Below are 17,561 nucleotides of genomic sequence, written 5' to 3'. Positions count from 1 at the left end.
GAGGACAGTGATTCTCTCAGGAGCTCCCTTCTCACCTCATTCCTTCCATCCAGTCATTATTACTTCATCCCCCCTCAGCATTTTGTTTCAGCTTTCCCACATCCCATTTAAAATTCCCGTTGGTCCATCGTACTCCTCTCCATATACATGCATGTGTGTATGTGTGTGTGCGAGTGCCAGGTGGGTCTCATCATGAATGACAGTGATTGGTACAGTAGTCCACTCCCCCAGAGACAGACTGGTGTCTCCCAGACCTGAAGAGCAGCTTCATCTCACAGACACTTGTCTCTAAAAGCAATTCACATCGGGATGGGACTGAGAGGGGACTGGCTGCTGAACAGAGCAGGCACTGTGAGCGAGGGAATGAGAAAATGGAAGTGTATTTATTTGTCAGTCAAAGTTAAGGACAGCTACTAAATGGGTGTGATTGAATCTGTCTCCAGGTAACTGGAAAATGTGGAAAATAATGAGTGTGTGCGTGCGTGCGTGTGTGTATGAGCATTGTTTGTCGGCGGGCCAGGTCAGTGGAAACTTAACCCTTTAATACAGTAGGTGTATGTGTCTTTCCTGTCCTGATCAGGACAATATGGGGCTGTAACTATACTCCAGCAGATCAGGTAACCTATCAGAGACCTTCCTGCATATTTAACCAGCCTGGAACAAAGGGACAGGCCACAACCCCAGTGGAAAAGGGGCTTACAGGTGCTTTGACTGTCTTTAGTTTTCTTTGAGCACATATTTTTGACTATGAGCCTTCGACTAAAGATGCCAAATTGGATTACGGGCCAATTTATTAGATTTAATAGCAGTGCCTAGATTTTACTGGGGGAAAAACACAACATGTTGTGGACTGAGAGCACAAAGTATTATGTAACCATGACAATATGAATCAAATTGAGTAAAAATTAAATGTGAGCAACCCACAGATTTAACAGAAAAAGAAAACCTAACTTAACTGCAGACGATATTGATAGTAACATTAAGTTTGTGTAAAAATATGCGTAGGAAAATGGGGATGTAGCCCATATACACCAGAGGTATGCCGTGCACTATTAACCCTGGTAAGTTCACCTCACTAATTTGTGTAAAACTATGTTACAGAACTCCAGTAATTTATAAGTAATATGATGAGTAATGGAGTAACATATTTATCTGACTTAAACTGATATCTAAACGCAAATACTTTAAAAGGCAATTTATCATGGGTTTTGATGTTAATTCCTTCATAGAATAAGAAACTACCACATTTGTATAACTTGGCTCAACCCGAGACAACTTATCCCCTACTGAGGACAAGGTTGCTTTAATGTGATACAGTCCAAAGACAATAACAGTGAAGAGAACATGGAAGATTTCTTTATCATGAGAAAAAACTGAGTGAACCAGCTAATTAGCTGCAATACAGAGCTACAGTGGTGATAGAGAGGTGTTGTCCAGGGTAGAAACTCCAGGATAGAAACAGCAATCCAACAATAAAACTACTAATATTCATTAAGCAATGCTTAATACTTAATTTTGATTAAGCAGAAACAGTCTATAAATTAAACAGGTTATTCTGACTGAGTTTTGTGCATTCACTTTCCTGCAGCCTCCTTTTCAGCTGCATCATAAAGTGTCTGGAGATTATCTCTCCAGACACAGTTCATGTCAGTGGTTTAACCCATTCTGCATGGCCAAAATGTCGTTAATATTACTATTTATATGTTCTTTATTGGCATAAAAAGGGGAATATATGGCCTGCAGTACTACCTTTTATGTGGAAAATATCTCGGAGCCATAGCCACAAGTCTGAACCAATTCTATGTCAACAGCTTTGAATAATTTCTTTGCGTTTTTTGTGTGACCTTCCATTACTATCTCTGCTGTCTTGTTTAGTCTCTTACTTTCACTCCTGGAGTGTTACATAACCTGAGTTTTTGGATGCAGAAAATCAAATCATGTTGTATTTAATGTCTTTGTCAGCAATTACTTGTGGTTTTCATTTTTGTGATGGTCAATAAGCTTTGATTTACATATCCAGAATTGGAGCCGCACATTGTGCAGGTGGCCACTTACAGACGCAGGGGAACTCCAGGCCTGAAGTAGACTCAAGGTGCTTAAGTCAAAGTCTGAATCAGCCAGGCACATAAATAACACGGCCATATAATTTGATATTTTGTTCCAGCAGAATGCCAGCAGAAGTGTTAGAAGCAGCACGCCTTTAATGCGCATTTTGTGATGTGGCAACAAGTCTGTATTTGCAGAGAACACAGTCTGTAGTATTTCAATTTAGGTTTCTCAGATGTGACCTCAAATATCTTGTGTTCTCTTTCATCACTGGCGTTCACGGGGTGTCTGCCAGCAGACCTCCACTGAGTTTTGATTCTGAGGTTGAGGTGTAATGACTCGAAGAAGATATAAATGATTCAAAAATGACTTGCTAACATCAACTGTGGCGACGGTGATGAATATGGAAAACAAGAGGAAAATAAAAAAAAGAATCTGGAGTGGGAGAGGGAAAGACTCAGGGAGAGATGGAGCAATAGGAGGAAGTGGGAAGTGAGAGAATAGAGTTTCTTGATGGATGTAAAATGCTGTGGGCTTTTGTCAGTGAGCGATGCGGTGGTACGGTGTGCTACGGTCTCTGCTGGACTATTATTGTTGATCTTTCCTTGTTCTCTTCGCTGATTGATGGTTCACATAGGTAGTGAGGCGGAGAAAAGATGTGGTCTCAACGTGGTTACACTCCACCCTGGATTCTCCCCCTGCTGTGTTCTCTCTCTCAGTCTTTTTCTGCCTCATTCCATTTAGCTATTTTCTCTTTTTTATACAATCAGCCTCCATCCACCCTCTCTCCCACATTTTGTCGCCTACTGCTCTTTTTAATGTCCATTCTCCTCCCACATCGGTTGTTACAACTACAATAGAGGGCGAATAACAGATTAAAGGGAGGTGAGAACTTGATGAACTCTCCGAAGGGGACAGTGAGGTTGTTGGCTTTTAAGTGAATTGGAAACAGTTCTTGTTTTAGGCTGACCACTAATTGTCAACTTCGCATTTCAAACCCTGGACCTGTTGTGATGAGTCTCAACCACCACAGACCAGTTTTAATATGACCTCATCTGAACTTGACTGACCATGGTCACTATTCTCAGACCCAACAGCATGCTCATGGGTTCCTGGGGTGGTGCGGTTTGGGATGCAGTGTGAGTAGCAAAGCGTCGGGGCCCCCCAGAACAAATACGGGACGGTCCAAAATAAAGCCCCCGCGAGTTCTTCAGAGGCCATGTGGAAAAGTCATAAAGTGGAGTTATAGGGGTCAATAGGGGGATGAGATATTTAATGGTTTACACAGGGAACGAGGTAAATATGTGCACGACTGAAGGAGCCGACAAACAAGTGTTGCACGGGAAAGGTGCTTACGCCTTTGGACATGAAAACACACATTAATGTTGTCGTGCAAACACACACTCCCCATTATGCAGTGCAGCTGATGCGTTAAGTTGGAGGACATCTAAGGCAAATGACATTTGTGCGATGATTCATTCCACATGAAGGTCTTGGGAATTGTGTGTGTCCTTCCTTACATTTTCTCATGTTTTCTATTTTTGTACTTTTTGAAACTAAACAAAAACACACATAAAGACAGTACTGAGGGTTTGGCTGAGTCTGCTGTCAGTCAGCAGCTGGTTAACCAGAAGGCAGCGAGGTGCTGATAGAAACAGCCAGAGACAATATGCTGCTTTGTTTTTATTCTGACCTCCTCTTCTTCAGGGTCACTCTGCTTTATTCAGACCACTTAACCTCTAATTTCATACACATACAGACACATGCACAGGCAGACATGAGAAGATACACTGAACAAACAGGCAGCGCCACAAGAAAACAGTCACTCCCACACTCCCACAAATATAAAAGTTTGAGCATTGTCAAGAGAAAGTTTCTAATTAGACTGATGGAACCCAAGAAAAGCACCCTCTCCTCTCCTCTCCTCTCCTCTCCTCTCCTCTCCTCAGAGTGTTTTACACATACTAGCAGACTAACAGACCAATCAAATGAAGAGGTGGTTTCACTCATTGATCAAGCATAAATTAAGAAGATTTCTAGTTCTCCACATGTTTGCCAGAGTGACTGTTCGGTGCGATTTGACAGGAAATGGATTCCCTGGAAACAGGATGTAGCAACTGGCATGTGGTGCTGGAAATGATCAGGAAAAATAATCAAAGAAGGAGAAGTGTTTATGAGGTGGAACGCCTGCAGCGCCTCTTCCTTTAAATGTGTGTTGTGAATGTGGGTGTTTGTGTGTATGTGTGTGTGTGTGTGTGTGTGTGTGTGTGTGTGTGTGTGTGTGTGTGTGTGTGTGTGTGTGTGTGTGTGTGTGTGTGTGTGTGTGTGTGTGTCTCTCTCTCTCTGCTGGAGAATGTAATGATGATGGATGGAGGCAAAGAAAGGGATTGAGGCAGCTGTGTGCGGTGAGGGTGAGTGTGATAGAACTCAGGGTGAGTCCCCTCCATTTTCTGTGTCAAAGATTCATCCACTGCTGTGACACCGAAATCATGTAGTAATGGACTTTTATGCTTTGGCAGAAAACATTCATTCATTCTGTTCACAAAGATCCTTTTGTCAGTGAATCCTGGGAGTTCTCTGTCTGTATGTGTCCTTGTCTTTTTTTCACATCTGTGCTTCCCCATGTTGTCTCTGTAGCCTGTGGGCAGACAGCTGTGTTGCCATGGTTTTATCAACAGATGTTGCGGTACACAATGAGACTGTGCCCCACTCCTCCACCCTGCAGCCCCTGCTGTGAGGCAGTTTACATCCGCTTATTATCCCAAGCTGGCCCTGAGGTGATCTGTCTATTATACCATTCGTGATCAGAGCTCTGACTGTTGCCTTATCCCTGGCTTTGATGACACACCTCAAATGACACCCAGCCTAAACCCCCAGAACAGAATACGTCCCTCATTTCCGCTCAGATCATCCCCAGTGTCGTCATGTCTGGCGTGGCCCGCTCAGGTGGAGAGGAAATCTTCTGTTTGCGTGCATGTGCTTGTTAGTACAGTATGAATGTATGTGTGTGTGTGCGTGTGTGTGTGAGATCAGAGAGAATCCAGAAACAGTGCAGGGTCTTGTTGAAGCCCTTGTTCACAGTTCCTCTGTGAAGGGATTCATTCGCATTTGACACTGCAGCTTCCACCTGCACCTGTATGCATGAATGGCCTCATGCGAAAAATATTGGTCTTAAGGTTTTCTAACCTCACAACCTTCAACAGTGACCTCCTGAAATCTACACAAAGTTTCTATTGCCTCATCAGGAAACTATGGATCATTTAACACCACTGCTTCTCACATCTGTATACTGTAAGTTAAAGAGACCCACAGTCAGGTTCTCCTACACCATCTGTGAGGCCATACAGTATATATACTGTACGGGTTGCCTTTTATGAAGCTGGACAGGCCATTTAAAAAAAAAATTCACCTTTCACCAATCTTTAATAATGCAAACATTAGTCTGAGTGGAAGCAAAACCAATACCAATTGGCAGTTTGAACCCAGGAGTCCACATTCATTCCCTTCCTTCTTCATCATTTGAGAGAGCGTGCTGGTTTCTCTTTGATGCGTACATTTCACCCAAAAGAGATATTTGACTGATTATAGCTGGTATGGGAGACTCTCTGGTGGTCTCACATCATCTTGAAATGAAATAGCCTTCCTTCTTGCAGTGATACAATCCAGACTTGGCCACATTAATGGCTAGACAAACATGAATTAGTTGAATATTATGTCATAAATTTAGATGATTAATTTCACAGTACAGGCCTTTAAATAAATTAAGTCTAACGACAGCCCTTTGCTGTATTTACACTGGCTGGTTGGATGTCATACAGCTCGAGAAGTGAATGGCTCACACAGCTGTGTGTAGTGCACCACAGCAGCCCGAACCTATCCCAGTTCAGACGCCAGATACACTCCAGTCGACTCACTCTTGGGATTTAAAAACTTTTATGGTGGTGCTGTCAGCTGAAGTGACATACAAACGTCTTTTTTAAACACCAGCACAAAATATGAGTACAGCTCGTGTGTGTGTGTGTGTGTGTGCTTTAGGGAGGATAGGGAGGATTTGAGATCATATTAGGAATGTTTTCTTGATCAACCTACAACTCTACTTGCAATATTGGACTCCCAGGTGGGTGAGTGAGAGTGCAACTGTTAGTATGCAAGTGTTGGTGCGTCCCCAGGCCTTTGCTGTGGTCTCTGCATCAGCTCTGGTTCTGCCGTTTTGACTCTGCGGTCTCCTCATATAATCTATGTGTTGTTTATTGCGGACCCAAGCTGACGCTGGGACTGATACCTTTGCAGATTCGCCTGCCAGAAAAACTTTTATGATGAAATGTGAGGCAGGAAAAAGGGAGGTGAGGACAAACAGAGAAGCTGTTTTCTTTAAGCCTCTGTTTTACTTTTCTAACCAGTGTCCAGAATCCACATTTGGCTGTCATTGCAAGCATGAGAGAGGAAGTCAGGGAGAATGAGTGTGAGAATGAGGGAGTTTGTACATTTGTGTGCATGCTTGCATGTTTAATTGCAGGGTACAGTACATGCATTTGCAAAAAACAGTTTAACAAATACATACATATGTGCATGCACACTGTAGAGTGGTTTTTAGTTTGTGACTTTCTTTGTTTAACTAAATACCACATGTTGCCACGAATTAATAGTTTTGTAACCACAGAATCTTGAAAACATATCAAGGTCATTTTTTTAAATGATATGGTGCTGAGTGAGGAGCTGGAAAGCTTAAGTGAGGTTATGGGGGAAGATAGGGTGATAGAGATGTGTTTTTAATTCATCTATTCGGAGGAACGCCTCATTGCAATTGCCAAAGACCTTTTTTAGACTTTAAATGGGGCAAAACTGGGCTGCAGCCGCCCATCCACTTCTCTCTCCCACCCTTATCTTCCTGCCTCTCTCTCTCTCTCTCTCTCTTTCTGTCTCTCTCTCCCTCTCTCTCTCATGTTCATGACAAAGCTGTGATTACAAAACAGAATGTAGTCCCTAGTGTCCAACTGTGGGTGTAGAACGAGTACCGGGTTGTCCTGGAGACGGTACGATTTCTACTTTGAATGTTATCTCTCGTATGGAAATACAAATCCTCACAGAAATGCACAAACCTACAACAACGTCATTGCTGGGAAATGTGGGCCTGTCCCAAAGACAACCTGGCTTGAGTACGTGAGGGATTTCTCACACGGACACATCACTTTGTCTCGCCACAGGACTCGCGCCTTTTAACAGCAGCAGGAAAACTCCTGGAGGGTTGGAGCATGGCTGGAGGGATGGAGCTGTTGAAAGAGAGGTAGAGAGAGGTTGTTGTTAGAAGATGACATTTAGAAGAAGGGAAAGAGGATGAAAAGGAAAATTGGAGAGGAAATTGAAGGAGAAGAGAGAGGTTAATCACCGTGACTTGTTAGCTGTCTATCATCTCGGTGTGTTTGCCAGCTGATACAGTATTCCCTGTAACGGACCTGATGATGGAGACGTAGCTTTAGCCAGTGGAGGAGCAGCACGCCAGGGGTGTTAATATGCTCCGGCCAAATGATCTGTTAAGAATTCCCATCATCCCCATCCACCGTCTTTCCCTCTTTCATTTATCTCTCCTCGAGCTTTCACCCTTTCTCCTCTCCATCCTTTCATCCCTCACTCCTCATCTATCCTCCTCTCTCCTTGTTTTTTGTGCGCTGCGTCTGGCAGCAATGAGTGCTTTAAGAGGGTATTAGCGGGGCGTCTGTACTGTAATATCACAGCTTAGCGGGCCAGTGCAGGTGAGACAGCAGGGATTTCCTGTTAGGCCTCTCTGCTACATTCTTGCTAAATTGCTCCTTGCCAGGTGGGGTTATAGGCGGGAGGGGGAGAGGAGGGGTCCCTCTTCCTCTGTCTCATACACACAGTGACAAACACACATGCACACACACAGTCCAGTGGCAGCACATGGGCATCGGCGCAGGATAATGTGCGGGTAGTACCAATGTACTGTACAAAGGATTAGCGGTGTCACTAGTGTGCGCTTGTGTGTGTTCCAGTCGGTGTGGAGCGGTGGAGGACAGAGCAGGGCTCAGTATTAAACTCTGGTTGTCTGCCAGAGAAGCAATATGAGATAAATACTTCACCATCTTACACCTGGGGGTCCTGGACTGCTTTTAATGCTGCTACTTGAGAGGAGGCCTGTGCGTTTCTGAAGGCCTGCATGGTGCACTCTCATTTTACATACACACACACACGCAAGCAGGTAGGCACTAAGTGTGGTCCACCGCAGCTGTTTTCTAGTAATTAGTGCTACATACTTTTTTCCATTATTTGTTTTTGCTCCTCAGTTACTGAAACAGAAATTCAGCAGCGTAAACATGCTCTGTGCCCCACATGTAATCCTGCTATCAATTAATTAATAAAAAGTATTCCATGAATAGATTTTCTGCATTTGTGGAATTTGTTTTCATATTAACAGATTAAACTTTCACGCCCAGATTGTAATTCTGTCCATGTAAATAATAATAAGACAATGCCACCTCCATACACACTAAGCAAGAAAGAGTGAGAGAAGTCATCCTTAACTTCTACACTGAAATAACTAAGCTGATCCAAACAGAATGTAAATAACTGCAGAATTAGGTGAAATTGCTCTAAAAAGAGCTGAGAGTTTTGGGTGCTGGGGTTAGAACTAGTTAGCCTGACTCTCGCCAGACCCTTGTAGTTCCGCAAAGCTACGCTGAGCTCCACACAAGGGTCTGGGACTGCTCCATAGGCGATTCATTTCAGAAGGCGGGGCCTTGTAAAAAAAATCTTGTATGTGATTGGATAAACCACTTGTCCGTTATCTTGAATGACGTGCTACTTCAGCCACTCACTGCGAGCCGCCATTGTTGTTTGACTCAAACAGTCGCTTCAGCGCTACGTCACACCTCAGAAAGTCCCGCCCGGCGATCCTGATTGGTTCATTATTTTTTGCTCCGGGGAAGAAGTTTGCATTGGCCTCGAGTCCAGACCCTTGTGTGAAGCTGAGCGTAGCGCCTCTGGTGGAGCTTTGCGGAACTACAAGGGTCTGGCGAGAGTCAGGCTAAGAACTAGTGTAAGTGTAAGAAAAAGCAACATAAACTGATACAAACACATAAGGAATGGTGTCACTCATTGCTGTTTTATTGAAGTGAAGTAAAATGACTGTGTACAGTGTACTCTGAGTAGATATGTTACTAACTTTAAAAGGAGGGGTAAACCTGTGGTTATTATCTGGTGATAATAAGTATGTGTGATAAAGCTATTAAAGGGCATCTTTAGGCTGCCAAGTGAATCGGTCTCGGGTGACAACAGCACCAAGAGCAAACAGTTATGTCCAGTCAGGCACTTAATGTGCATACTCACATACTCTCATAATCTCAAACACATACACAGTTGGCACTTTATTAGAAACCTCTTACTAAAACGTATGCAGCTAGCCAGCTAGTCTTGTATTAAATCCTCCCTCATTAAAGTTGTAATGTTCAATTTGTACTAAAATGGTTTTAGACAGTCAATTTAACTGTATAAGGATGTAGTGTGTAGAACTGTTGACCTGTATTACATTATACAGTGGAGTTTGTGTTATTTTGCCTACCATGACATTGATATAAATGGGGGTGGACTAAATAATTGTAACACTTGGACGCCACAGCAGCAGTACTTAGGTAGCAGTAATTTTGTGTTGGAATATCGGTGCAGTACTTATGTACTTAGTTACTTTGTGTCAGTGGCCCGGACTCACACTCTGTCAGTGTTAAGTGCTCTCGCACCGTCCCAAGTGTCCAAGTAACACTTGTTAAAACAACTGTTAACAAGCCCGCCCTTACTGCTTCCCTTTACCTAAGTATGTGTGTGTGTCTCTTGAATTCATATAAAAAACACATGCACATCTTAAAAATTAGGTTCAAATGGGTTCACTCATTGTGCAATGGCAAAAAAGCGCTGGAAATGTAATCAGGTGTTGAAGAGCAACAGAGGAGCACATAGTCTGTTCTTGACAGCCAGCTGAGTGTGTGTACGTATGTCTGTGCGCATACAGTATGTGTGTGTGTATGTGACTGTAGGCGGTGCAGCAGAACACTGATATATGTCCAATAAGAAGTTCTGGAGTGAGCTCAGATATCACTCATCTCTCACTGTGCACAGCCAGATATGGAGGATTTTTAATGTGTGAGTGTGAAGTGTGTGAGCAGTCTGATCTGTGGCAGCGCTGGCCCAATCATACAACACTCTCAATAACAAACGATGGGATGGGCTCCAGGCTCCGTCTCTCTCTCTCTCTCTCTCTCTCTCTCTCTCTCTCTCTCTCTCTCACACACACACACACACACACACACACACACACACACACACACACACACACACACACACACACACACACACACACACACACACACACACATTTTTACGGCATCAGTCCACAGTGGTTCATATTATAGACATTAGGTCAAAGCTGAACTTTTACTACTTCCAAATGTCAACAGTAAATGTGTTGAGCCATGTCAGTTCCAGGACTGAATAATAACATATGGGCCACCTGACTGAGAACGGGGGAAGAAAATGCTGCTTTTTTTTATCTCTTTTGTATATTTCTTTGTATATTTTAAAGTGTTTCTCTTTTTCATGGTCTACTTCCTTCTAAAACATCTAATACAAATTACTTTACTCACATGTGCTTGTATGTCCATCTGCATGTTTAGATGAAACTATGAAAATTGGGCTATTCAGTACATCACCCACTCATGACTCCTATTTCACATTTTCTCATTATGCCACCATGTCTATAAGCTTCATACCACTCCGCATCTGAATACATGCCAGTGTAACTCTCTGTTGACTTCTTATCTGCCCTCTTCTTTTGTTCTATTCTAGGTTGATGCTTTGAGGGTGCGTCTGGAAGAGAAGGAGCAGTTCCTGACCAAGAAGACCAAGCAGCTTCAGGACCTGACAGACGAAAAGAGCACACTAACAGGAGAGATCAGAGACATGAAGGACATGCTGGACGTCAAGGAAAGGAAGGTCAATGTTCTGCAGAAGAAGGTACGTGAACCCAACATCATACAGTTTCTGTGAGTGTTGCAGCCACTACAGCCACGCCTAAAGTACATAGAAAAGAAATTCCTTCTAAGTTGATTTAAAGTTATGGTTGGTAATCATGTTCGGAAACACTTTTTGTTATACTGGGTGAAATGGTCCTTCTATCCTGAGAGTAGTCAATACATTATGTATTCAGAAAAAGGAACGAAAATAATCAGCCCTCTGTGGCAGCTGCAGGACTGACAACACCCTGACCAATCCATGCTTTTCACTCCGAAAAGGAAAAACCAATCAGGTGCCTTCATGTCTAGTTCTGCCTACGCCCAATCAAGCTGCCGTCTCTCTCCCTCTCTCCCTCCTCTCGCGTAGACATAGGTGAAGACTAGAGTCTTTACCCACGTCTGTGGAAAAGCCACACTCCAGTCTGGTGGGTGGCAATGTGGCTCTGGCAATGCGCGTTGGGTGTCTTCACCTATGTCCGTGGAAAGGTGAAGGCGTGGCTTGAGTGAAGTCTGAGGAAAGGGGCTAGGACTTTTGGCTTGTGTATTTTCAAAATGTGGCCTGCTAGAAACGTTTTTCCAGAATCTCCATCCCTACCTTTAATTCCTTTTAAAGGGAAGTGTGACATTGGAAGAATGAATTTGATTGTTTCATTGAGAGGTTAGATCATTCACCAATTCAACATCCTGGAACAGTGCAGTTTCATCCTCACTGCTTTCTCAGACTCACATTTTCAAGATGACAGAAAAAAAAAAACTACAAATAAATGCTATGTTGCTCTGTGTGAGCTTTTATATACAAATATGCATGCAATTAACTAAATATGCAGTTAATGGAATTAATATATATATATATTTTATATATTATTTACCCCAATTAAAAAGTGTAGAGAACTACAAATCTTTCAGGTAGTGTAGTAGTTTCTGTCTGTACTTCCCCTCTCGCTCTCTACATTTTCCAGGCAAAACTATTGTTCAGTGAGAGTGAGAGTTTTCATATTTGATAATTGACAGATGTGTTGACTGTCACCACATCAGGTAACTTTCCCTTTTTAATCATCCATATTGGCAATTAATTATCTCTAGTGGTTGTGGTCACGCGATCATGTCACTGGCAGTGCGGATAAATGGATTACACTGTTTTTTTTAATATGAAATGTGTATGCAGTGCAATCTACTGCTCATAGTATATGTATATGCTCTCTCTCTCTCACACACATACACACACATGCACACACACACAAAGACTGGCATGTCTCAGAGGCCTTAATGACTTTTATAAGGTTAGCTATTTAGACGGGGCCTGTGGCCACCTGTGGTGTACATGTTGGCAATTCCTCTGTAGACCAATTACACACACATAAAGGTCCCCTCTCAACTTCCTTGTTTCCTCTCATGTCCTCAAATTAGATCTCCCTCTCTCTCCTCCCACCCTCCCCCTTGCTGAGTTTAATGAAAAAGGGCTCTAAAGGTCAAATGCAGTGCCATCAATCTGTGTGAGTGCATGTGTGTGTGCGTGAATATGTTCAAATACATTTTTATGTTTATATAACCCCCAGGTGTTTCTGTGTGAGAAGTTAAAAAGATGACCTTTGTGTGCACCCTATACTGTGCCATACTCTCCTTGGTCTAACCTATAGCTTTTTTTATTGAAGGCACTTAATAAGCCTGTTTGTAGCTGATAAATGGAGCTATTCTGCTTGCTGACATCTCATTCACCATGTGAGATCCATCTTTAGAAATAAAATGCTATTACTGTACCTCCTACGGTATTTAGCAGGGTTTGGTTGGCCTGTTGTAGATTACATTACAAAGTTAAAAAGTAATCATTTGTGTAATTTAATTTTTTTTTTTTTTTTTTCAATTTGTGTCCAGTTGAGCGGTGTAACTGTAATCCTCTTGTCATTTGATGAGATTACTTTGGATGATGGGTCTGCTGTTTTGTTTGTGCTGTTGTGGTGTTGTTGTTGTGGTGATGGTTGATTTCCCAGTTTTTGCCTTCATTGCAATTTGTTTGTCTGTGGCTTCGCAGAAGGTTTCCCTCTTCTTCCATTTCCCCTTTTCTCCTCTTTTCCCTCCATGCATTTATGACACATTCTCACTCTTCAATTTTCAAAACCTTCTTGATAGTCATTTCATCACACCAAAATCTATTTATCTTTAAGAGCAAGTGAAACAGCACACCTCAGAAAATGGTCAGCAGTGAAATGAAGCATGTGTTACTGAAACATATGTATGCATTTCTTATTATGACTCTGGTTCGTACATGTGCTAATGTAAAATTGCAGACGTTATATTTGAATGAATAAACAGACAAGTATTTTACAATGTGAACCAGCAGGTGTTTCACTCCATTAGCCACACTGTGTACAGTGACTGAAATCTGATTGGTTTTCCAAGCTTCCTATTTCCCAGCAGTCCCTGGGGGCTATAACTTACAGTGGTGTGTCCTGGGGGAAAGGCAGGAGTGGAGCTAAGAGTCAAAGCTGGTTTCCTCTCTGGGCTTCAGACTCTCTAAGTTATTGCTGGCTTATTGTAAAATACACTGACAAGCTCTGGGTGTGTTTGAAGTCATCACAGGATCATGTACTAAGTTCTCCTGAGACACAAATCTAAATACCAATGATGTATTTTTTGACTAGCAGGTGATGGCTTGTTCTTCAGCCTGATCCTACATCCAGCAAATCATCTGTGCTGAGCAACACCTGAATGTAGTATCTTAAGAGATCAGTTAGGGGGCAACTGAGGAGGGATCCCTCACCCAGAACAGGCAGATGTGCAATAAATGTTGTATACAGACAAAAAAAAAACATTGAATATGAAATAAATGGGGATTGTTCAGTCTGGTGGACTGGTTCATAGGCAGGGAGGACATTTCACCTTACTCTAGTAAAAACCTTGAAACCCTCCCTAAATTTAGATTCTAAATTTATAAGAAAAAAAAAAATCAGCATCCTGCTTTTATGGATATTATGAATTTTTATACTTCTAATGAAAATATTTATTCACCTCTTTCTACATCATGACAACAGTCTGGTATTTAGTTTTCAGTTGACCATCAAATAGTTTGGCAGCAAAGTGAAGGTTTACATTGTATGTTCATTCACCTGAACTTTAAAGAAAACCTTCCACTGGTATATAAAGAAGAACTGCTAATTCAACAGAGGGGGAAGTGTGCCAATGCCAAAGAAACACAGTCACCTCATTCTGGTTTTCACAGAGTTGGAAAACCTGTTGCTCTGTACTGTAAAATGTGTGGTGATACTGTAGTGTTACTCTGCTTATAGGCAAGTATTTATGGGCATGTCAGGTAATTATGGGCAGCATTTGAGTAAATAAACTCAATTCTTTGACTCATTGGAATATTATGGGTAAAATGACTGATTACTGAATTAAGAGATAAATAACATAAATTCACAGCACTAAATAAGTACTAAATAATGATTAATATAGGAAACAGAACTAACTGCAACTTGTACAGTACAGTTTTTACACTATATTTCACCATCAGTCAGAATCGCCATTGATTATTCAATTAGGGTTTTAACAAACATGTACCCTCCTGAAAGTAAAGGTCAAAAAGTTCCTGTAAAAATCATTGTGTTATAGTATGAATATGGATAGGCTACCATAAAACAAGTTGGAGTCTGTAAAACGTCTACTGGTATTTTATTTATATTTTAAGGGTTGTGTACTTACTTCAGTGCCATGTGAATTTCTCTTCTCAGTGACCGATCTTCAGAGCTTAAAGTACTGAAATTACTTTTCTCTCTCTACTGTATAAAACTGTTTACATCACAATAGAGTGGGTTCTAAGTTCTGAATACATTACAGAACAAGCTGTTACCGAGAATATCTGCAGAGTACTTAAAGACAGACTTAAAAAAGCTTCATAAAAGCTACACAAGGTTCAAGAATAATGGTTATATTTCACATTAAAATAACTTGCATTTATTCCAGCACTGATGGGTTTAAAAAGCCATAAAGAGATATTGTGGAGCATTTTTTCCTACCCTTAATTTATTTTAGCAGGCTCCCTAATGAAGCTCAGATTTATTTCATTAATGCCCACTGCTATTTGTCTGTTTTTGCTAATTTCATCAGTACCTCCTTGTTTGGGGCTGTGTTTCATCTGCTTTATCTTGTACTGTAAATGCTAGCAAGTGAACATTAGTGTTGGCAGGAGCTGTGGAGGCCTGCAGCCACCTGCAACTTGAGATGATATTGGGATACAGATCTAGACTTATGTGTGATGACTGTTTAAATAAGGAAAATACAGTGTTGTTCACCTCTTACGTTACAAGATCTGGATTGTGCTTTAGCAAATCCATTTGTCGAGATGCTTTCAACAGTTTTCATAGATCCTCCTTCTTCAGTAGGCCGTTGTTCCAATAATAACAATAACACTGAGGTCTGTGGATTGCCCTGGGTAGGCAAGGCATTGTTTCGGTAAAAAGATGTAAAAAAAAAAAAAAAAAAATCAATGTTGGAAGCTCCTCAAATGGAATTCCATTCATCTCTATCATACTTGGGTAGCGCCAGAAAAAGTGGCCAAACAATACAAATTATCTATGGGTACCTCTAGGGGACAAAATATCCATCCATCCATTGGGCAGAACGCCTCTTTGTGCAGGGCAGGGTACGCCCAGGACAGGTCGCCAGTCTATCACATTATACCAACATACAGAGGCAAACAACAGTCACGCACTCGCATTCACTTTGGGCGGAAGCTGGAGTAATGAGAAAATATGTTGGTGAACCAACCCTGTAATGTGATATTACTAATCATCCCGTGGTAATATTCAAAAGGAAATAGCTGTTTTGGTGACATTGCTCAAATGGAATTCAAAGCTTACATCAAAGTACAAAATACTGTGACACCTAGCCACTATTTAGAGAGCTACATACCCTTCTATTTACAAAGTACATCTCCTTTGTCAACTCTGTATATTCTGAAGCCACACTGTGTACTCTGACTTTCACTGTGTGATTTGTTTTCCAAATTTTCAGTTTCCCAGCAGTTTTAGGAGGCAATATCTTACAGATTTGTATACAAGGGCAAAGACAGGAGTGTAGTTTGGAATCATAGTGTGTTTCCTTCCTGTTTTCAAACTGTATAAGTTATTGCATTCCAATTGTAAAAGACATAAAGTGACCAAGCCAGTTTAAAGTTTTCCCAGAGCAGGATAAAGCTGGTTTTCTACTGAAACTTATTGTTTCTAAATATCAAGGGTACATTTCCCACATTCAAAGGCCTTTATTTGAAATATAAAACTCACCTAGAGAACGTCAAAGCTGTGCTAAAGATCACTTGAAGAATGTGAATCAGTACAGAGACTTATAAAAACATTTTTTGGCACCTTGCTGTGAAAAGGAACTGCTTTTATTTTCATGATAAAATAAGATGAGGTTTATCTTAGATAATTTCAAAGTCAATTGAGTGGCAGGCCACCTCATAAAATTATCAGCTCTGAATGAGTCAACCAAATACAGTTCATGGGACTATTCATCTCTTGTATATATGTTCCCCTACTGATGAAGAGTCAATATCTATACCAGACACGCTCCTTCTGGACAGCTTTGAGGGATGAAGATGATGATGCATCCGTGTTATCGCAACAAGCTTTTCATCTTATCTGCAAACAAGTTCAATTCCCCACCCAGAGTGTCAGTAGTGATGCCACAGGTCATGATGATGGCAGGTCAATCGGTGCGTGACAATGTGTTTCCACCTGTGTGTGTGTGTGTGTGTGTGTGTGTGTGTGTGTGTGTGTGTGTGTGTGTGTGTGTGTGTGTGTGTGTGTGTGTGTGTGTGTGTGTGAGAGTGAGTGAGTGTGCCTGCAAAGACGCTATAGTCCCAGTCACAAGGAATTGACATCTGGAGGACTAAGAGCAAAAACAGTCTGTACCATGAGTGTGTGGATGTAATGTGAAAAGGAACGGAAGAAGCTAAAAAAATATTCAATGTAAATAGCAACAGGGAGTCTGTTTGATGTATCAGATTGTAGTTTGTGAATCTCCTCATGTTGCAGTTTTGTATTCCTTGACTAGTAAATCATGCATTTTCCCCTTTGAGGCATTTTTTTCTTGAATTGGTTTCTTTACTGCTTTGACTTTATTTTAATATTTAATATTTATTCTATTCTAATTTATAGATAGTGATTTAAAACCCGTGTCTTTTTTTTCCTTCATTTGTAAAATATTTTTTTCACCGTACTGTATATTTGAGGCATCAAACTTAATGTAGATACACGAACTTCAGTAAAACCACACTTTCATCTGTTAGACATCCCTCACTTCTGAATAGTAAAGTGGCCTTTAGTTTTTAGTACAGTCGCCCTGAGAACTCAACCAACGGCTGCAAATTCAGACAATAACATTAATTTGATGCAACAAAATTGTTTCCAGGGATCTTGTTCAATGCCCACTTGTGACATTTTTGTCCTGACCACCTTCATCCTTTTTCTTTTTTAAAAGTTATATCTTTCCTTGATTCCCAGA

At 41.4% G+C, this 17,561-nt stretch overlaps 1 protein-coding gene across 1 annotated transcript in view; it reads left to right on the top strand.

Annotated features, from left to right (window-relative positions):
- The window catches only part of LOC310988806 (ERC protein 2-like), a gene marked incomplete at both ends in the record, with an annotated part of 109,680 nt that overhangs the window by 20,186 nt on the left and 71,933 nt on the right, over positions 1 to 17,561 (top strand). The window contains one exon of the mRNA XM_083975563.1: positions 10,897 to 11,064. Coding sequence (XP_083831689.1) covers positions 10,897 to 11,064 — 168 coding nt within the window. The remainder of the gene's footprint in view (positions 1 to 10,896; positions 11,065 to 17,561) is intronic.

Source organism: Trachurus trachurus, assembly GCF_905171665.1.
Source record: "Trachurus trachurus genome assembly, chromosome: 7".
In the NCBI taxonomy this organism is placed as follows: domain Eukaryota; kingdom Metazoa; phylum Chordata; class Actinopteri; order Carangiformes; family Carangidae; genus Trachurus; species Trachurus trachurus.
This window is presented reverse-complemented; position numbering and strand designations above follow the sequence as displayed.